General features: G+C 44.7%; 1 protein-coding gene across 4 annotated transcripts in view; it reads right to left on the reverse strand.

Annotated features, from left to right (window-relative positions):
- Positions 1–22,864, reverse strand: part of ecel1 (endothelin converting enzyme-like 1) — a 106,584-nt gene that overhangs the window by 41,442 nt on the left and 42,278 nt on the right. For all 4 annotated transcript variants that reach the window (XM_074680149.1, XM_074680148.1, XM_074680151.1 and 1 more), the window contains exon 7: positions 5,748–5,970. In XM_074680149.1, the coding sequence (XP_074536250.1) occupies positions 5,748–5,970 (223 nt within the window). The remainder of the gene's footprint in view (positions 1–5,747; positions 5,971–22,864) is intronic.

Here is a 22,864-nt window from a genome sequence, read left to right on the forward strand (position 1 = left end):
AAGTTAAAAAAAAAATCTGCCAATGGAGTAAGAAAAATGTTTGTTCCTTTTATGTTAAGACATTATTTTAGTTTCAAGCAATTTTTCTGAGCAAATGTTTCTTTGTTCCATTGGCAGAGTTTTGCCAATGGAACTAGAGTTCAGTTTTTTACATTTCAAATAGTTGTTACACTACAAAAAACTGAAATCTTGTCAAGTGTTACTTTCTTGTTTCAGGTTAAAAAAAAATTGTCTTTTTAGACTTAATATGAGCCACATTCACCTAACCAGTCCAAAAAGTGTCTGATCTCAAGTTATTCAAAGACTAAAACGAGGTCTGAATTTCTTGTGACAAGTAAAAAAATATCTGCCAAGGAACAAGAGAAAAGTTTTTCGCATCAAGTAATTAATCTGACCTTAAAAAACTTGACGAACACATTTGTTTCTACCTCACTGGCAGATTTATTGTACTTGTCACAAACAATTCAAAGCTCATTGATTTTAAGCCCTGTTTACATTTCAACGTTTCACCCCAAATCCCTGAAACTCAGTGAAAACATCTGTGGCTTCTGGTAGATCTGCTCTGAAGTAGAGTTGGGCCGATCATCTGGTGTGTTGGTGACAGCTCAGAGCAGAAGTGGAGCAACAGATGCTCATTGTGTTGAAGACAGTCACAGATTCAGCAGATTGAGCAGAACAAGCTCAGCACGGTAGATCACCACGGTCATAACAACGGGACTGTTGGACTGTTGGATGACGTCAGTGTTTCCTCTGAAAATGCTGGCTTACTGTTTTCATGGCAACGGTGGCTTCAGCGTCTCAGAAAAATCCACTCTGGAGACTTTTTCTAAGAGTTTGTGTTTCAGGTCGGCTAAAACGCTGTTTCTATCTAAACGAGAGGCCGAAACGCAGCAATACTTTTGTGTTTCATCCTGACAAGGTTGGTGAGGCTTTGGTTTATAAACTCTTTTACTAACCTGGATATTTCTCTAAAATGAAACAATATTTAGTCGCCTTTAGCAGGTGATGAAAGAGAGACTCAGATACTGTTTCCTCTTACTGTCCAAATCAACGCCCACCCCTGACCAGAGGCTGGAGGAAAACACACCGGCTGAGACCTTCATGGACCCGTTGTGTCTCTGTCTCTGTCTACGTGTTATAAGAAAGCTGGTGCGTCCCGCTCCGTCTGCTGTCTCTCAGCTTCACTTCCTGAGACTCATTAGTTCCTGCTCATGCTGAGGAAAGCAGCGTCAGCCAGTCAGTCAAGCCTTCATACGTGTTGATAATGAGCTCTCCAACCTGAGTGGGCACCCAGAGCAGGTCAGACTGAAGCCTCTGACTAATAGATGAGATGACCAGTGTGCTCCTACACCTGGAGTACGGGTACCACAGCACCTCTGATCCTGATGTCTGACAGAGAGACAGATTGAAGATTTTTCACACAGCTGAGTGAAATACTCTGTTCTGATTGGTCTGTATGTTACAGTGTACACACTCTGATGTGGAATGAAAACAGGCTGCGTTGGGTGAACTGTGCTCTGATTGATATGCTGAGAGAAGTCTGTAGAAGTCTGTTGGTTTATAAGATTTTATTATTACATCATTTGTTAAACTAATTAAATTGGTGTCGCATTGTTTACATAGGGAAAAAAACTAACAAAACAAACTGGGAGAGACATTGTTTGCAAGAAAAATATGAATGGCAAACAAACTCTCACTTACTGAGCAGTTTTCTAGTCTTTCCAGTGCCTCCGTAGAAGCGTTTTATGATTTACAGCTCCAAACAATCCCAATTTTTCTCTCCCTAACCCTAACCCTGGTGTTTTATAAGCCCTCATTTCAGCCTCTGTCAGAAACACTTCATTTTTGCTTCTGTCTCTTTAAGGCCAACAACCCCTTTCACTCTGATTGGCCAGCTCTCTGGAGGCTATAGGCAGTCCTTGTTGTTTGAGGCCTGAACCTCTAATGTGTCATGAATCAGTTAGACCAGATTCAGAGGTTTGAAAATCTGCACATGCACAGTCTGAACATCCAGCAGTGGGATTTTAAAACCATGTTTACTGTATGGGAGAGCAGAATACCCCTCTTTAAGGTGTGCACCCCAAGTACTTGGAGTAGTCACGGTTCCCTGTCACATGTCTCCACTCTCTCTCAGATTCTGTCTACTGTCCTGTCCTCTCCATGAAAGGCAAAAACAAAAACAAAAACATCACTGAACTGAGATGCTCCCTTCTTCTTGGGCAGAGTAACAGGTACAACAGTTTGTTACTGACCCTGAGAGTCCTCCTCCCATGGCCTAGACCTGCTCTAGTCTTCTCCAGGATGTGGAGCTGTGTCAGGATAAATGGACTGACCCATTTATTGGAAATAAAAGGTGAAGTTTAAGTTTCTCTCCTACCTGAGTGTTGAACAACACCACTGATGGAGAGTATCGCCCTCCTCATCCTCCTCTCAAAATGAAGCCTTGATCCTCAAATATCTCTGCTCCGACATTAATCACAGCAGCTCCACTAGCTCAGAGCATTTTTAAAATTTAAACTCACTATCAGATCAGAGTCTTCATCAGAACATTGAGAGCATGGGAAGTTAAATTTCAATTACGGTGTGCTTGATAGAAAGCAATTAGCCCTCAGAACTCGTGTAATACTTGCTTTATGCTCCGCAGTCCTGAGCTGTTGCAGAGATCTAAAAGTTTGCTCGAGAAGAAGAAGAAAGGCGGCTCAGTGTAAGATAAAGCGTGGAGGGTGGACCGTGAGAGTGTAAGAAGAAAATGATGAAAGGGAGATGATGGAGGGCTTAAAGAGAGAGCACAGGGTTAGGGAGGTTAGAAATCTCATTGGGAACCACATCCCCATGTCCGAGAGTGGACACAGAGCTGAGATAACAATACGTGTGAGGGAGGATTAAGGTGAAAGAGGAGGGGAGGCAGGGCCAGGGGTGGGGGATTAACAGGGACAGACCTGGGCTGAGAGCAAAATGGAAACAAAAAGCAGCCAGTGAGAGGTAGTTGTGATGGACATTGATTGAATTTCTAAACCCCACAGCAGGAATCAATCCAAATCATCTGCCCATGCCGGGAACTACACCTGGAGCCTCCAAACTGCTCCCAGAGAGGCAGGAGAGGACTGCAGTCCAGGAAAACAGGAATGAAGACACAAACAGGAAAATGTGATGTCAGATAAACTCAGCTCATAGTCACAGTGAGTCAGAAGACTTCTACCTGCTGCTGCCAGAGTCTGATGGGCTCACTAAAAGTGAAGCCTCACCCATCAAGCCTAACCTAAGCCTAAACTAAGCCTAACCTAAGCCTAAACTAAGCCTAACCTAAGCCTAAACTAAGCCTGACCTAAGCCTAAACTAAGCCTAACCTAAGCCTAACCCATCAAGCCTAACCTAAGCCTAAACTAAGCCTAAACTAAGCCTAACCTAAGCCTAAACTAAGCCTAACCCATCAAGCCTAAACTAAGCCTAACCTAAGCCTAAACTAAGCCTAACCTAAGCCTAAACTAAGCCTAACCTAAGCCTAAACTAAGCCTGACCTAAGCCTAAACTAAGCCTAACCTAAGCCTAAACTAAGCCTGACCTAAGCCTAAACTAAGCCTAACCTAAGCCTAACCCATCAAGCCTAACCTAAGCCTAAACTAAGCCTAAACTAAGCCTAACCTAAGCCTAAACTAAGCCTAACCCATCAAGCCTAACCTAAGCCTAAACTAAGCCTAACCCATCAAGCCTAACCTAAGCCTAAACTAAGCCTTACCCATCAAGCCTAAACTAAGCCTAACCTAAGCCTAACCCAAGCCTAACCTAAGCCTAAACTAAGCCTTACCCATCAAGCCTAAACTAAGCCTAACCTAAGCCTAAACTAAGCCTAAACTCTGCCTAAACTAAGCCTTACCCATCAAGCCTAAACTAAGCCTAACCTAAGCCTAAACTAAGCCTTACCTATCAAGCCTAAACTAAGCCTAAACTAAGCCTAACCTAAGCCTAACCTAAGCCTAAACTAAGCCTAACCTAAGCCCAAACTAAGCCTTACCTAAGCCTAAACGAAGCCTAAACTAAGCCTTACCTGAGCCTAACCTAAGCCTAAACTAAGCCTTACCCATCAAGCCTAAACTAAGCCTAAACTCAGCCTAACCTAAGCCTAACCTAAGCCTAACCTGAGCCTAACCTAAGCCTAACCCTATCCCAACAACACTCAGTGTGCTCAGAGACAGAAACACCAAAGATTAATGACATTTAGAAACAAAAAAAGCTCTAGATACAGTTTTAAAGCTTTAAAAAGCTCAATGAATCACCATGATCCTCTGCTCAGTTTGGCTCCGTAAAATCTGATCTGTTTTGGAGGCAGAATTATAAATTAACAGGAAACAAGTGCTGGTTCAGACTGTCCTGAGCCAACATCCAAAAGGCTTGAGGAGTTTACAGTCTCAGGAAGCAGAACCCTCTCAGCCAGCCTGACCCAAAAGGATATTTGTTCAGGTCCAATAGTTCATTTCCCCAGCAATCAAACAGCTAGAGGTAAAGTGTCACTGGCAAAAACCTCCTGTAACATGTTCCAGCCAGACAAGCATGTTTACATGACGTGTCATGTATTGACATGACACGTCATGTAAACATGCTTATCTGGTGGAGGGTGGTCGCTCATAGTTCGGCCAAAACAGGAAAACAGTGACGTATCTGAAAAGTGTATGAGAGCAAGAGGAAGTCTGGTCAGTCTGCCTGTCAGTCCAGGTTTGTCCAGAGCTGTGTTGTGTGGTGTTCCTTTTAATGAAATCCTACAAAACGGCTCCGATTCCTACATCCTACATAAATCTGTTTTCATCTGGGAAAATCTTGACAGTATCACCTCCTTCAACATGTGTGTGTTCTGCTTTCCTCTCCAACCAGGAAAAACCAATATAATTACATCTACAGACAGGAAGTTCTGTTTTTATTGGAGCCATTACAGTTATCTCAAATTTAAAAAGCAAAGTCTAAACTAGGGTTTGAGAGATTTGGGCACATTTTGAGTCATGGTGTCTTGTTTTGTTTGAGGAGTTAAAAGCTCAGACCGAGCTCAAGCTGTCATAGAAATACACACAGAGCAGACTTTACCATGGTTTGATTGTACTTTGACTTTAAAGTGAGTAACAAAGATGTCAAAAAGAAGAGTTTAAACTTTTTATGGTTATGTATAAGTTTGAGTGCAGGCTCAATGATTCTTTATTTCTTTTTTCAGTTAGAGCTGCTCAGAGCTCCTTCTTCCTTTTAGAGATTATTGGCTTTTATGAGAGTCTCACTCTCACTGGATTTGGTTTTATTTCATTTGAGAACTAATCCAATGAAAGGAAGATGATTCACTGTCTTAAAGTCTGGGTGAAGGTCTTCTTTTATTTTCAGGAAAAATTGCTTGAAAAATGTTGTGTCACTGCTCTAAAATAAATCTGCTTTGAAAGCGTCTTCATAAACTGGAACGGAAAGAAGAAAGTTTGTGACAAACTGGTGCTTGAATAAACACCACCGATAAGGGAATTAAAGCTTCTTCCTGTTTCCAAAGCTCTACATTTGGCCTTAAATAGGAGTTTAACTTGGCTCTGGTCCCAGTCAAACAAAGCAAACTATGTACAGAGTCTCATCTCCTCTAAAGGGGGACCACCACACACCATGATTCAGGTGATCAGTAAGTTCTGTCTGGACTTTCACTCTGAGCCTCTCCTGCAGTGGGTCTGATGATTTCCTGATCATGAACCCCGTCCCGGCTGTTCTGTGAACCCTCCACCCTTCCCTACCTTGGCCTTGCTCTGAGAGGAGAAGTGCTGCTGGACGAACAGGGCTCCCAGGGCCATGCCGAAGTGTTTGTTGGCCTGAGTCAGGCAGAGCCGGCCCAGCTCCAGCTGCTGCTCCGTGCCGTCGATCTCCCGAGAAAACTCGTGGATGGTGCTTCTGAAGGCGGTGGACAAGTGTTCACTGAGCGCCGCCACAATACGCCACAGCATGTAGTTATGGAGAACCCTGAGACAGAGAACAGAGAGGGAGAGACGGGTCAGATTCATCACCGTGGACTCTGTTTGGGTCAAAGTCACCTTTGGAAAGCCATGCGGGAAATGGAGGTTTGGATGGAAATCCAGAGGCAGACAGAGCAGAACCAGCCAAAGGGTGTTTCTGGCTGATGCTCTCCTCATTCATTCACCATTAGCTCCAAAAGAAAAAAGGTCTACAGAAACTTTCCATACACACACACAGAACTCCTGACAGTGATCCAGCTTTATCTGAGAGGGCTGCACCAGTTATCACACACAGAGCATTTTCAGCCTGACTTCCTCCCAGCTTTTCCCTGCCAGCCTCCTGGAAAACTCCTGCATGAAGTCAGGGTGAGCTGATGTGTGAACATCGCGTGAGAAATCAGTGTGAGTGAGTGGGAAGGAGGGATGGAGAGGTTCACCCTGAGCAGCACAGACAGCTCAGTGTGTGCAGACAGCTGGGTCACTTTCTGTCAGGATCTCAAATCTTTTCAACCCAAGCAACTTCCTCCTGGGGCGTGTTCCTTAAAGGTACACCACCGTCCTCTTAGACTGTGTGATTATGATGCCATGAGTTAAAGAGGCCGTGTGACCACTTGGTGTCACCATGGTGATGATACCTGAGCACCCTTTAAGGGGTGAATCAGCTGCTCATAGTTTACAGAAACCCTCACTAATCATCCACTTCACACCATGCTTCACTTTGCTGCTCGTTTCTGTTTTGCAAAAATGTCCTGACACAGATTGTAGTGATCTGCCACTGTTACCACGTAACAGCCCCACACCTGCTGCTCAGCCACCGCCCTCCCCTCAGAGTGAGGTCTGTATAATCCTTCATTTAACCAGCCTAAAGCCTCACCCAGTTCCATTTCTCTCTTACAAGAGGCACGGTACAGGTGTGACTGCCAAGATCCAAAGATCCCAAAATACTATTTCAGTTATGAAGTTACAGCACTCTGCATCATTAAAGACAAAACAAATCAAAAGAACAACCCCCCCCCAAAAAAAAATTAAGGGGGGGGGGTCAGAATAATCTAGTCGACAAACCACAATTAGTTGCTGCAACAATATACTTCAACCTGCATCAACATTCAGTAGTAGTGCCAAAAAATCAATAGAGCTGAGTGTTTGACGTACTGACTCATTACTGACGTACCTACTGACTTACTGCTTTTAACAGATGACATCACATCACTCCTGTCCTTGCATCTCTTCACTGGTTCCCTGTACGTTATAGAATTGATTTTAAGATTTTTCACTTTTAAAGCTCACTTAGGTCTTTCACCAAGTTACATCTCAGAAATGTTGACGCCTTACAAGCCGTCTCACAGCCTTAGATCCTTGGGTGGAACTCTGCTCGTCATTGATAGTTGTTAAATGTTTTTATTCTCTTACTTCTCTCTCAAAACCTTTTTCCTCTTTCCTTCTTTTTAAATTTATTTTTATTTATTTTTATTTTTTTGTTGCCTGTATAACATCTCACCTCCCTCGGCCTGATGTTCTTTTCTGTTAATTCTCTGTGCCGTGTTTTTATGTGTCAAAGCACTTTGTAAACAATTTGTTTTTAAAGGTGCTATATAAATAAAGCTTATTACTATTATTATTATTACTATCATAATTATTATTATTACTATTCTACCCCTGAGGACAAAGAGGAGGAGGGTCAGCTTAAGTGCTTCCAGTGTTCCCTGAACAGATGAGTTTTCAGACATCTCTCAATGTAGAAAGGGACTCTGTGGATCATAGGTAAATTATCCACTGTTTGGGCACAACAGAGGAGAAGAGTCTGGCTAGAGATTTAGAGCTGCGCTAGGCTGGGAGCACCAGGTGTCTTTCACAAGCAGAGCGTAGTGGGTGAAAAGGAGTGTAGACCCAGATGAGGGATCCCAGGTAGGCAGGAGCCATTCTTGTCAATGTTTTGTAAGCCAGAAGAAGAGCTTTGAATTTGATTCAAAGTGCTACTGGAAGCCAGTGAAGTGAGATTAACAGCTGGGTGACGTGCTGTTTAGGGCTGGTTAAAGACCAGACGTGCCGCTGCATTCTGGGTAATCTGCAGAGGTTTAAATGGACACACAGGAACGCCTGCTAGGAGAGAATTGCAGTAGTCAATGCGTGATATCACAAGGGCCTGTACCAGAAGCTGCGTGGCCTGTTGTGTCAGGTGGGGTCTGATCATCTTGATGTTGTAGAGGGCGTATCCACAAGATCCAGCAATCAAGGCCACGTGAACCTTAAAGGTCAGCTGGTCATCAATCATGACACCCAGATCTCTGGCAGAGTTTGTGGCACAAGTTGATTGGAATTAAGCAGGGCATTGATCTGTGGTTGAACCAAGGGACAAGCTGGAAGGACAGTGAGCTCAGTTTTGGACAGATTTAGCTGTAGGTGGTGTTCCTTCATTCATGTGGAGATATGCTAAATGCTGAAGTGCTAAAATCTGCTGTTTCTCCAGAGTTCCAGAGTCTGGCTCTGGAAGTACAGGAAGTCACACACACACCAAGCCACAAGTTGCTGTGTCACAGCAGAAATAAACATATCTACAGCCTGGTCCAAAAAAAGTTCATTAATGATACAATCTGTGGTTTTCACTGACAAAGCTGGTGCTTAGCAAGCTCCAGCTCTTCCTTGAGCCAGAGCAAAGCACCAGCTACGTCAGGGGCCAGGGGCCAGGGGCCAGGGGCCAGGGGCCGGGGGCGGTGCTACAGTGACCAACAGCAGGGAGAAAAATAGTCATTCTTAAGAAGGAAAGCTGCTGAGCAAGTTGTCGTTGTTTTGTTGGAGTCCTCATTCAGAACTTTAACTGGGGGAGAAACTGAAGCACTAATATCTTTCCTCTCTCATAGATCAGGTCTAAACCTTAGTATTTTATCGAACAGACTAAACAGCTTTAGGTTATTGATCTTATTAACATGACAGGATATCATTTGTAGCACACAGTCAGGAAAGACAATGTGAAACAAATCTCTGCCGCTGTTTTCAAAAACCCCTATTGCCAACTTTGACGTACTGATGTTTCAAAGTGATGAATGACGGGGTGCTAAGTGGGCTTCTTGCTGATGGAAAACCAAAACAGTTCTTAGGAAGAGCATGATTAGAACCAACTAATCACCAGAACCTAACGAGCAGTGGAGCAGGTATGACCAAGAACCAGACACCTGAGGGAGCTTTAAACATTCTGGCTTCACTTCAGGGGAGGAGTTGTGCCATCCATGTTTTCATACATCAATATCAGAAATTTATCAGAAACTTTAACTTGAAGTACTGTTTCCAGAACTGATGAAACTCTGCAGAAAACTTTGGGTCTTTTCAATTAACCAGCCTCCCACAAATGTATTTACCCAACAGTTTGTTCTTTGTGTGGATTATTCCACACAAAGACGGGGCTGAAACAGTGTTGCTGGGAGCTCTAAGTTTCCCAGCATGCTTTGAGTCGAGGAGCAGAAAGTTACAAATCACAAAAAAAACAGGCGCAAATGTACAACAAGCTGTATGTTCAGAGTCTGTCTCAGCTGGACCTTTCTGGGCTTTCTCAAGGGAAGAGTCTGACGACTGGGCTCGGGAATCAGGATTTATCTCCAGGGATGGGTTCTTTTTTTAGAGGATGATGGGGTCCACCAATCAAAAAGCAGTGAGAGGAGTTATTTAAGAATCAAGCGTGGTATTTTGTTCTTGAAACTATGGTTTATTGAGTGTTTTTCTGGGTGCCCCGATGTTTGATTAAGCTGCTCCCCTCCTGCCTGTACCTGACTGCTCCTTTTTATCCAAAGCATGACTTCACTTTTATGGGCAGGAAAAGCTGGCAGATATTTGAAGGGAGGTAATCAAATGTTGGGGTTAATATTCTGCCTGGCTGACATTCAAAACAAAGAGAGAAGCTGCAGAGTGTTTCAATCATCATTAAGAGTAAGTGCGAGCACACTGCTGTGTTCGATTAGAGACAAACAGCTGGGCTGTCCCACTGAAAAGAGCACATCATGTTTCTTATGGAGTCAGATGTTCAGATGTAAGACTGATCCTAGTTTCATATTCATAAGTGAAACAGTGGCTCAGCTCAGTCTTGCCGGAGCGTTATGGAGCCACAGCGACTGTGTCGGACTGTAATCGTGCTCCATCTGGCTGAAAGTTCTGCTCCTCCATCTGCCCTCTGAGCCTCTCACCAGCTAGAAAAGTTGGAGAGAAAACACGACAGAGACAGTGATGGAGCGCCAACGCTGAGGAGTCAAGAGGGCCCAGCAGTCAGGGAACATCTCCGCCTCGAGTGGGGGAAGAAAATGGATCGTTCATTTATGTATTCAAGCTGTGTCTCATCCCCCAGACGATGGAGTGCTGGTGGGTCCCCGTGCCCCCACTGGGTGCACACATCTCATCCACCCAGCGGGGACAGACGCCCCCCTCCTCCCGCTGCGAGGCGCCACGTGAACCTTAAGGCGTGTTGTGCTTGTTGTTGTTTTCCCCTCTTTTTTAAAAATCTTCCCTATGCACGACAGATATTAAATCAAAAACGCCTTGGCAACAGCGGCCCGCGGCCCCGCCAACAGAGCGCTTGTGAAGTGAATTTAATTGACGGGAGAGAGGAGAGGAAGGCGGAGGTGGAGGAGGAAGGGTAAATAAATGAATGAGAGACTCAGGTGGCGTCCTCCATCACCAAATAAGCCCATGTGTGCTGCAGGTGTGGCTGCTTTGTTTGTGGCTTTGTGTTGCCACCTGCTTGTTGCTGATCATTTGTTTGTATTGACAGACTCAGGCAGATGTGGGATTATCTGTGTGTGTGTGTGTGTGTGGATGGAAGTTCAGCTGGATGCATAAAAATCATCTTTTTGATAAGGCAGTTTCTCCTGAAGTCAAACTTTTCCCTGAGCTGACTCTGAGGAGCAGAGATGACAGACGTCTCTCAAAGTAAAGGGAGGAGTCTGGGGGTTTGGTAGTTTCTGTTCAGGTGGATGTATTGGATTTGATCAGCTGCATTTGGAGCTTTATTTTTCAAACATACACTCTTTCAACCAACAGGTGTTTAAAGACAAGATGGGCGAGGAAACAAGGATGGGTTTCCAAAACTTGTTCCTGTTAAGAATGGATAAGAAATGTTTAAATCCGTTGTTAGCTTATCCCCTTATCCCCTTATTGATTCTTTACACAATGCCAGAGCTGCTGGACCTTATCTCAGAAAGTCTGCCACAGCTATCTTACCGTAGCAGTAACAGACCATATGCTAGACCATAGACTGTAAAAAAAAAAAAAAAAAAGAAGAAAGTCATCTTGCTCTGCTCAAAGTGAGGTTTTGCTCAAAAACTGCTCCCCCTGGTGGCTGGCTGCAGTATAGGTAAAAAAAATCAGACTCTCCTGTCATTCCAGATCTATATACAGTCTATGTGCTAGACCTGACGGACAATTAATCCAGACTTACTCTGACAAGAGAGCCAGGTAAATGGTTGAGGTTGAATTTTCTGAATTGTGTAAACTGAAACTGATATATATATACATATATAAGGAATAGAGTTGAATTTAAATGGGTCAAATAAATAGATTTTAGTGGCACAAATCTCAGCTTACATTAAAATGTTTACTGTGTAAAACGGTGAAAAAAAACAGGCAACAACAAGATATTTCCTTTTCAGGTTTCACCTGCACCTGTCAGTAAATCCAGCAATGCCCTCACAAAGCAAATCCACAAGTTCATAGCTCTCTAGAAGTTGGAGCCCTATGGAGCAATAGTCCTTTCTGTTGGTTTTGTTTCCAGGGATGTAAAGAAATGAGACACACAGACTGGACAGGCATCTCTTAATTAACATTAGCACATGTGGCCTGAGGTGGTTTCCTGAGCTGTGCCTGACAGCCTCAAGTGGACACTCAGGGAACTGCAGTTGTTGTCACTGCTTCATTGGCTATATTTGTCAACGCCAGATGTTGCTGCCTGGTAATCTGTGATAAATTCATCCTCCTGATTCCCTGTAGGCTCCCAGTACAAACTCTTCTACACGGTCTCACGTGTGTGTGTGTGTGTGTGTGTGTGTGTGTGTGTGTGTGTGTGTGTGTGTGTGTGTGTGTGTGTGTGTGTTTGTGTGTGTGTGTGTGTGTGTGTGTGTGTGTGTGTGTGTGTTTGTGTGTGTGTGCATGTGTGTGTGTGTGTGTGTGTGCACTAATGGAGTCACAGCGGGCTAAGCGAAAGCAGAGGGCTTGACGGTGAGGGCGCTGTACAGATCAGGCATTAGGTCTTAATCACCAGAGACTGAGTGAAGGCTCATTAGCTGAATGGATCTTAATGGGGCTGGTTAAGAAGATGGAAGGACATTGTCCCCTTACAATGCACCAACACATTAGCACAGGTAATGACCCTGCAGGTAATGAAGGAGGGAGGGCAGCTTTTAATTTGAACTCAGCACAAATGAAAACTGGAGTTTGATTTGTTTGTTTATTAATCAGAGGGGAAATGGGACAGAGATGACTTGATCTACTCGGAGCTTAGTTTGATAGACCAAAGGGGCTTTTCTGAGACATTAAGACCTGGGACAGGACTTAAAACCTACAACCCTTCAGTTGTTTTGTGCCTCATGAGCAACACTTTGACCCCATATTTAGCAAATAGCAGCCTGTACGGTGTGGCTCCTCACTGAGCTCTACATCAACCCCCAGAGGCGAACTCATGCATTCAGAGAGGCTTATTCCTTCATTCTCATTGGCTCACAGCAGGCTGCGAGCCAACGGTGTTCCCTGCCCACAGCCTGAACTACAGAGCCTACATTTCCAACAAAGCTTACTGTACACCTTCTTAAGAAAAAAAAGAATTTTAATAGTGGAAGAGTTTTTGGTCCAGCCTCCTTCTGACACCTGTAGACTTTTTTTATTCTGGTTGAGGATCTCAGCTCAACTGTTTAAATGTGATGTGATCTTTCCCAGTGTGACACAACATTTAATCAGAACAGCTGTTTTACAGACAAGTGACACTTGCAGATCTATGAGAGTTTTGTGTGATTATCAAAGATGGAGGTCTGTTGTCAATTTAGCACAGTAGTCCTGATTGTTTTTACATAGCCACTAAGCAGTGGATGAAGGTCTGCAGGTCTGAAGTGACTTCTGCCTGTCCCAGAAGTTAAAAGTTGCTAAATGATGTCATCACCTGATTTGCATAAGTCATTTGCATGCAATTCTTACATACCATGCAGGAGAGGGGAATTACATTGTGACATTTTGTTTTTATTTTAAAATCTGAATATCAACCCTCCTCCTTCATCCAGGCTTGGGACTGGCCAAAGGGACCCTAAAGAGAGGTGCATGATGCGCGTGCCCGGAGGGACCGCTGTGAGTAAGGATGATTTTTCTGTGTTTTGGAACGGGGTAAGGGCTCAGCATCCAAATCAATAGTCCTGAAACATCACAGTCTCCAAACCAAGAAGGGTTGAAAAGTCACAATGTTGTTGGTGGGATAAGTTGTAATTATGTTGTGCATGTACGTCAATACAGAGCATGGGCATACAGAGCATGGGTAGACAGAGTATGTGCAGACAGAGCATGTGCAGACAGAGTATGTGCAGACAGAGCATGTGCAGACAGAGTATGTGCAGACAGAGTATGTGTACACAGAGTATGTGCAGACAGAGCATGTGCAGACAGAGTGTGAGCAGACAGAGCATGTGCAGACAGAGCATGTGCAGACAGAGTATGTGCAGACAGAGCATGTGCAGACAGAGCATGTGCAGACAGAGTATGTGCAGACAGAGCATGTGCAGACAGAGTATGTGCAGACAGAGTATGTGCAGACAGAGCATGTGCAGACAGAGTATGTACAGACAGATCATGTGCAGACAGAGTATGTGCAGACAGAGCATGTGCAGTTAGAGTATGTGCAGACAGAGTGTGAGCAGACAGAGCATGTGCAGACAGAGTATGAGCAGACAGAGTATGTGCAGACAGAGCACGTGCAGATAGAGTATGTGCTGACAGAGCATGTGCAGACAGAGTATGTGCAGACAGAGCATGTGCAGACAGAGTATGTGCAGACAGAGTTTTTTTTTTTTTTTGCTTTGTTTTGTTTTGTTTTGATTTTTTAAGCACTTTGTGTTGCCACTGTTAGGCATGAAAAGTGCTCTATAAATAAAGTTTGATCGATTGGTTGATTAAATGGTTAACTTACAGTGTCAGTGTCAGTGTTGTGCTCGTATTTGAGCTTTTAATTATTTTGCAAACTGTCAGACTTCTTCTAAAGAAACTCCCAGAAAAGTTCCAGATGGGTGTGTGACGGTGCTATTTAATAACACTTGCCTATCTCTTTTTAGAAACAATATGAAATGGAGGAAGAAACAGATCCTTTTTTCTTTCTTTTTTCAAGGAAAAACAGTGGGAAAGTTTGGTGAAAAATGCAAAAATTAGCCAATATTGCCAATAAATATGTAGCCAATAAGAATCAGTTCTTAGGTTCATCCTGTCTCCTCCACCTCTGTCAGCATCTTCAGGTCGTCTGATCTCCAAGGTAAGTGCTGAACATTATACTTTATAAATTCAGTTTGTTGTAGTATATTCTATTGTATACTAATATTCGTTAACTGTTGGTAGATTTTTGTCATTCCAAAATCAAAATCATAATGAAAAATTGGGTCTTTCTGGGGGTGGGGATCTGGAATGACATTTCAATTCATTTAAACTGCAAAAAACTGATTGAACACACAAGTAATCTAAGTTACAAGCTCCACCATGAATTAACTTGTAGGCCAAGATACCTACCTATTTCTGATTTTTGATTTAAAGAGGGGGCAGTCTGCTTTCCCATACTGTAAACACGGATCTAAAGTACCAAAGCTGACGGCCAGACTGAGCGTGTGCAGATTTTCAAACTTCTACATGTTCATATGTGTGGAAATCCCTGAGTCTGTCTGTAAACTAATCACACTGAACACCAAGGTCAGCCAAAAGCTCCACCCTGAAAAGCCTCCAGAGGGCTGGCCAATAAGAGAGAAGGAGGTCTGGCCTTAAAGAGACAGTGGTTAAAACACCACAGGGAGAAAAATGTCAAAATTACCGAGCATCAGGTGAAGTCACCAGATGGACTGTATAAAGTCTGAACCCCCCCCCAAAAGATCCTCTTTCCACATACTGTAGGAATGTTCTGTCTGTGCAGGCGTGCTCTCAGCTGTTGGAGGTGGAAAGGGGGTTTGATGTTAAAATTCACTCAGAAAGTTATTGTCAGCCTCTTGTTTTGTCTGTACTGAGAGTATTTCAACAGAAAATAAAGTAAAACAGAGGATGAGGAAAGGAAAGCGTTGGCTCAGGTTTAGTTTCTTTGAGAAAGTGAAAATTGAAAAGAGGCAGGCTTACATGCCTCAGTGTGCATCTGAGAGCAAAAGAAAAAACACCACAGAGGCAGAAAATCCAACATTTTGTTTTATTGGTGCAGACTTTTATGCAAAACCCCGTTTATGTGGTATATTGTCAGGCCCCAGAGGCCCTGCTGGGAATCAAACCCTGACTGCTGAAAGCTGAAGCACCATAACGCTCACTGATTGGCCAACAGCTCGGTCGAAGAAATGCTTTACTGCTGCCCCACAGGACTTCTTTCAAAGGCTGACAACCAATCAGGAAGTGACTGTTGGCTGTGAGTGTTTTCACTCAGAAACACACACACACACACACACACACACACACACACACACACACACACACACACACACACACACACACACACACGCACACACACACACACACACACACACACACACACACACACACACACACACACACACACACACACACACGCATGCATGCATGGGGGGAGCAGACGGAGTGGAAGGGCTTTGTGTGTGTGTGTGTGTGTGTGTGTGTGTGTGTGTGTGTGTGTGTGTGTGTGTGTGTGTGTGTGCGTGTCTGTGTGTGTGTGTGTGTGTGTGAGTGTGTGTGTGTGTGTGTGTGTGTGTGTGTGTGTGTGTGTGTGTGTGTGTGTGTGTGTGTGTGTGTGCATGAGGGACGCTGGTGTTGTCATTAGGCTTTCCCCTTCATTGGAGGCCTGCTCATCTGGCTAATAGGATTGGCTGCACTCATTGTAGTGTGTTGGGACTGCACACACACAGGAGCCCACACACTTACACACACTGGAGGGAGGAAGAAGAAAAGAAAGATGGATGAAAGATGAGGAGCTGGAGGTGTGACTACTCTGGTGAGTGGATGTGTATGACTGAAAACCATTAATTTGAGGCGGGAAGAGAAAGAAGAGAGAGGCTCTGGGTCAATAGAGTACTTTTACAGATGAGGGGTGTGTGTGTGTGTGTGTGTGTGTGGGGGGGGGGGGTCATAGATGGAGGGAGTGAGAAATGGACAGAGAGAAATCGATTCATGGATGTTGTCAATGACTTCAAAGCGCTGAGGAAGAAGAGAAGAAGGAGAGTTCCTGACATAGAGGCAGAATAAAAACAGACAGGGTCTGACCTGGAGGAGGGTAAACCAGGTGGAAGAGAAGGATGGACAGAACGTATGAAGGTCAGTCTGAAAACTACTCTAGTTCTGGTTCTCGGGATGGAACACAGAGATCTCAGTCCTCCTGCAAACAGCAGCTTCAGAGAGCTGAGAGCTCTTCCCCTCCTCTGAGATGGATTTCTGCAGACCTTTCAGCAGATTGTTTTTCAGTCCTATCTGTGTGAATAAAACATTGTTCGGGGGATATGCACTGAGAGCAAAGAGCTGCTTTTGGAGTTCAAAAGTGAAGCCAGTCTGAGAGCTTCAAAAAACTGCAGTTCCCTGAGTGGCCACTTGAGGCTGGCTCCAAAGGCCAAGAAATCCCACTTATATCCATTCATTCATCCATCTTCCACTGCTTATCTGAGTCTGGGTTGGGAGGACAACAATGCCCCCAGTGAAGATGAGCCAGGCCTGTCCCTGGCCACTTCCACCAGCTCCTCTGGGGAGATGCGCCCATCGACTGAACATAGAGTGGACAGCGTGGCTCCGCCTTTTACCATAGTGCTGTTGTGAAGCCAAAATATCCCCGTCAGAGGTGTTGGCATTGTGCAGCCAGGGTCTGGGCACCAGACACTATCAGGGACTCTGAGAGAGTCTGAGTGGAGCCAGGTTACAAAAATAATAATTATTTCTTTCAGTGAGAGTCTAATCTCTCCTCGGCTCTCCGTCCCAACATATTTTACAATCAGTGAAAAAACTGCACAGGAAGGTCAGCTGTCAATCATCATTAAACACGAGGTCAAACCCTGTTTCTAACCTCTAACAACTTATGAAACAGACACTTTTCATAAAAAAAGAGGACTAGACCACAACTCAGCCCAATAATATCTTCATATCACCGCAGCATATGGGTGGAAGAAACATTTCTACCAGGAGTATTAATTCTTTAAAGTTTGACCACAGCCCATCTGGAATGACTGGGGAGACAGAGTTTTTGACTTTTACTCTGTTTCCTTCGCCTGAGTTATTTCCAGTACGGTGACGGCTATCTTTAGGCTTCATCACGGCTCTTCAGATGTCAGTCAGTAACGTCACACAGACGGCGCTCATGACTCATCCCCTCTTGGAGAGATCACACTGACCTGAGCTTCAACCACCAAACCTAATTAGTTCACCCTCGAGTTCGTGAAGTTGGCGCCATGTCTGAAGACACGTCTTTGACTTCTTCTAGAGGTACGACATTAACAAGAACAGGATGGACAGACAACCCAAAAACACCATATCTCCCTCCAGCACGCTGACAGTGAGGAGGCGTAAAGAGGAGGTACGGGTGTAAAAGAAAGAAATGTGGGTCAAGAGAAAGAAAGCTGGAAGGTAAAGAGAAGGTGGATCCATTCATTTTAATGCATCCTGTCATTGTGAAGCTCACACAGCTGTCTAACAAGCCGCTGCAGCACCTGTCTGTGTTCTTTTACTCATCTGCCACCTTTTCACCTCTCAGAGAACAACTTCACACAGCTCCTCCAATTTAACAAGAGCCCCAACCGTCCTCTGTTTTCCTGAGCGTGCTCAGATGTCAGGCTGCACCAACCCCTTCAGCTGTGAGACTTCTTTCAGGCGCTGTGTGTTTGTCTCCTTGTTGAGTGAATGACAGAATACAGTGGGCTACAAAAGAGATTTTCTCTGCTCCATTAGTGGACATGACCAGAGGAAAACCTGCTCTCCATCTGCTCCACCAGACCATGATACAACAGGTCAACACCTCTGCTGCAGCCCCGACCCCCTCTGAAGACATAGTGTTACTGTGTGTGCGTGTGTGTGTGTGTGTGTGTTTCCAGGACTCAAACTTTTCTTAAGTTGTCTGACCTGCAGTAGAATTTAAAGCATGTAAAAATCACTGCACCTCTTCACTCGTGCGTGTCTCAGGATGATTGCACGCTTTGTTCAGCAGGATTAAAAACCAGCCAATCATGCAGGCGGGTTAATCATTCCTGTTTTGTCGAGCTCCTGCACGGCAAGGAGTGCGACCCTTCCACATCCCACATCAGGAAAATCAAAGAATTAACAGCAGTTCAAGCTGTGCTCTGAGGAGACAGGAGCTCAATGAAGGAAACTCAAATTTCCCAAGCTGATTGACCTTGAACACAACAATCAAACACTTTCAGTCTTCTGTTACAGCTTTGTTTTTTCAGCTTTATGATCATCCAAAGTTAGTTCATGAAATGCTACATCCAGTGAACATACCGCTGCGAGCTCTGGTCCCCCTGCCCACACTCTGGCCACAGCCCTGAATTTGAGCTGCGTGTGAGAATACACATATCCAGACCAGCTGACCCGGTTCATAGACTCCACAAATCATGGACACAGTCTTGGTGGTATCACCCTGAAGCAGAGATGAGGAGCCAAACGGTGGCAGTCGCTGCTGGACTCAGCCTTACTTTCTGTGGGTCTATAAAAAGGCATGGAGGTGAAGCTCAGCCTGTAAGCTAAGAGCAACAACATCCTGAGTTACTCCAAGTCATACAAAACCTGTGGCCTTAATACCTTTAAATCACTGAAACCTGCAGAGAAATGTGCAACTCAAACCAAAAGCATGTTTTCTACCATCAGACAAACATATTTCATGATTTTAACGCCCTTCACTGACTCACCCCTCCCTCTGTCTCTGGGTTTCTGACACATGGGTCAGGATGCTGCGTAAGATCCTCTGCTAGCGCCTTCCTGGATGTTCAAAGGTCCAAACTGAAAACTGTTAAGCCCTGTTTCCACCAAGTGGCTCGGTTCAGTTCGTCTCAGTATAGCACACATTTTGTGGCCTTTCCTTTAACTAAAACTGGAACAGGTCTCCAAGTTACCTGTACCGTCCCACTTTTTGGTGCCCTTCTATTGGGGTGTCACACACACACACCAATCTGACCCCAGAAGGTGGAGCTAAAAACACTGCAGTCTGTTAAAAGTCTGTGGAAAGAATCATCACCTGCAGTGTGACAGTGGTAATAAAGAACACATAGCCCTGACATGTTTACATCTCCAGCTGACTTCCTGAATTAACTTTCTCTGTGTTTGGGAAATGGCACCACCAAACAGCATGAAACTGCCGTCCAAACAACACTTTATGTTTTTTGGGTTGTTCTGATGTATTTATTAGCTGGGTACACAGTGTCACTATCACTAAGCTGACGCAGCTATCAGCATCCAGCTTCCACAGCCTACCAAGAAGGAAGGTGGTTGGCTGTGGAAACACAAACCGGATCAGGCTTTACTGATCCAACCCGTACCAAAGTGGACTGATCCAAAACCGACCACTGGGTGGAAATGGGGCTAAAGAGGAGGGCGTGGTGGAACAGCTTACACAGTTAGTCAGTTTTTTTTTTTCTTTGATTAAATATTCAACCTCTTTGCCTTTAATGCCTTGTCTTCATTGTCTTGTCTGTCTTCATTGTTTCGTGTAGTGTTTTGGATGGTGAAGCACTTTGTTCTCTGTACAGTTGTACACAAATAAAGTTCTGATCATTATGATGGGCATGTGGCCAGGTCCGTTGTCATGGACTCTGAAGAGAACTTGAAATGTCTGAGTGAGTTGTTGGACTATTTCCAGCCAGCTTGGTGTGTTGATGGCCTCTCCGTTCTGTCTCATCAGAAGCTGCTCTTTGCTTTTTTCTCATACCTTCCTGTCCCTGACGTATTGATCTCAACACAGAGCTCTAATCATTCTGGGTGATTTGTCTTCAGGTGCAGCTTCACACCTTCGTACACTCTCCTGATGTTAGCTACACCGCAAAAACCTGAAATCTCATGAAGTGTTTTTCTCCTATTTTAAGTCAAATATAGTCTAATTATTCTGGTTAAGAGCCACATTGACCTGCCCAGTCCAGAAACAATTCTTGTTCCAAGTTATTTAAAGACAAAATGAGCTCTGAGTTGCTTGTATCAGTTTTAGCAGTAATTTGTTTTTTCTCTGTAAAATCTCTGTAGACATAAATAACACCACAAAGATGAATTGTGTTCAAATATTGCTGTGAATGTCTGAATGTTAGAAAAGTTGCAGACATTTATATCCTCTTTAATTCTATTTTTTTATGCTTTAATATGACAAAAAGTGCATCCTTTGGTTTCTTAAGCCTAAAATTCTGCTTGAGCCGCCTGAAAGAGCACCACCAGAGCAGCGCCTGTCCAAAAATGTTAACATCCTGGATTTATTTTTTTCAGCTTAAAGAATCTTCTACAGCTTAGTAACCCATGGATATGAGCTGAATTTGCTCTCTGACTAACTCTTAGGGTTGTCTTATGTCATATTTGCAGTCAGATCGCTGGAGTTATAGTAAATCCTAGTTTATCAGAAAGTCAGCTTGGCCAAGAATGGACAAAAAACCAACAAATGTCTCTGACTGTATGAAATCATCCCTGTCTGCAGCCTCAGAACAGGTTAAGTTTCTGTCACGGTGTAATAAAACGTACACAGCAGAGGGACAGATGAAAGGAGCAGGTGGATATTTTACTGACAGAATCGAGCACCGCAGGTTCAAATTTCTGCTGTTATCCCACTGTGAGTGCTAACTCCAGTTCCCTGTGTCTTTATTTGTTTGTGAGAAAGAGTGCTGCTGCGTGCAACAAGCTGTGACTGGAAAATAACAGACAGAGGAGGAGAGAGCCCGTGATGAGGCCCCGTGATGAGGCCCCGTGAAGAGAGCGGCTGAGGTGATTTTAAAGAAAGCCTTTTAAACTGAGCTAATGAGCAACAAACCCCCAGGAACTAAAACAGCTCCATTCCTCCGTTTGTGAGCGCGTGTGAGCCAGAAATGCCAACCTTTGTTTAAACCCCAATGTTGAACTTCCTGGGAGACCAACCTGTAGAAAGACTGGAGGAGGAGGAGGAGGAAGAGACTACAAAGGCAGGGGAGAAGAAGAGGAGGGAGACAGAAACCGGCGAGGAGGAGGATGACAGGAGGTAAAGAAGTGGCAGAGATGAAGAGATAATGATAGAAGAGGTGCAGATGGTGAGGAGGGAGAGCAGAGCTCAGGGACTGAGGCAGAATTGGGGGAAAAGAGGGTTATCACGCAACGTTGAGTGGGAGAGGTGTAGTGAGGGAGGAGAAGGAGCTGGGGAGCAGGGGACTGAAGGAAAAAAGGGTTTAGAGAGGAGAGGAGAGAAGTGGAGGGGAGAGGGGAGGAGAGGAGAGGAGAGGAGAGGAGAGGGGAGGAGAGGAGAGGAGAGGAGAGGAGAGGAGAGGAGAGGAGAGGAGAGGAGAGGAGAGGAGAGGAGAGGGGAGGGGAGAGGAGGAGAGGAGAGGGGAGGGGAGGAGAGGAGAGGAGAGGAGAGGGGAGGGGAGAGGAGGAGAGGAGAGGGGAGGGGAGGAGAGGAGAGGGGAGGAGAGGAGAGGAGAGGAGAGGAGAGGAGAGGAGAGGAGAGGAGAGGAGAGGAGAGGGGAGGGGAGAGGAGGAGAGGAGAGGGGAGGGGAGGAGAGGAGAGGAGCAACACACTGACACCTCCCACAATCTGCTGGGAAAAAAAAAATACATTAATGTCTTCAGGGAAAACAACAAAAGGTGATAAAGAAAACTTGGGAGAGGCTTCCTCAGTGAGAAACGTGATTTTGAACCCACTCTGTGTAAGTCCTCTGTTGGTCTCTGAAGGTTTGGAGGGAAGAGAAGACCCAAAGCCTGACCCCTCTAAAGTTAACACACAGGCTGACTGATGATGTCACCATGGAGCTCTCTACCACCACAACAACAGGTGAACCATCAGCGCCTGGCCTCAGAAATGAAACCAGCTATGGGCTGCCCGAGCCCTCTTTGACTCTGAACCCACAACAACACCCGACATATTTGTGGCGAGGCGCCGCCCTGTTGGTTATGGCTGCCTGTTACAGCAGCTCTCTCTTCTTTGTCTGTTTCTTGCAATTTTTTTGTCTCTTTTTCCAGAAGAAACCCTCCCACTGTGGTTCCTTCATTTCTTTTTGAACAACAATACAGAAAAGTAAAAAGAAAAGTAGGAACATCTACAACTTAAGGACTAATTTCAGACAACTAAACTTTATGAGCACCTAACCAGACGATAAAGATGTCAGAAGCACGACTCCTCCTGTTTATTTTCTCTCATTCCTCTGGAAATTGTTTCAGACTGTTTTGAATTCAAGATTAATTTGTTTTATGGCCACAAAAAAAAAGAAAAAAAAAACACGAGTCAGAAACGGAGAGTGGATTTAAATTCCGAGATCACAGCCTCCCACTGACGCCTGTGTGAGCTGAGCGTTGAAGCTGAGCGAGTGAACCTGTGATGAAAGGGGAAGAGGACAGGGTGTCAGGTCGACACAGGTAGAGGGAACCAAAGACAGAGGATGATTGAAGCTTAGGACAGAGTCTATTACTGAAGCTATCAGGGGGATGGATGGACAGAGCAGTCACAGAAAAGACTGGTAAACAAGCGCAGGAAGACCCAGCATCAAACTGGAGGAGTGAACCTGGGCTAATGGATGTGACAGAGTCAATGATAACTTCAGAATTAC

The sequence above is a fragment of the Halichoeres trimaculatus genome, unplaced genomic scaffold, assembly GCF_033239565.1.
Source record: "Halichoeres trimaculatus isolate MK-OKI-2021-1 unplaced genomic scaffold, fHalTri1.1 fHalTri1_scaffold_9, whole genome shotgun sequence".
NCBI lineage: Eukaryota > Metazoa > Chordata > Actinopteri > Labriformes > Labridae > Halichoeres > Halichoeres trimaculatus.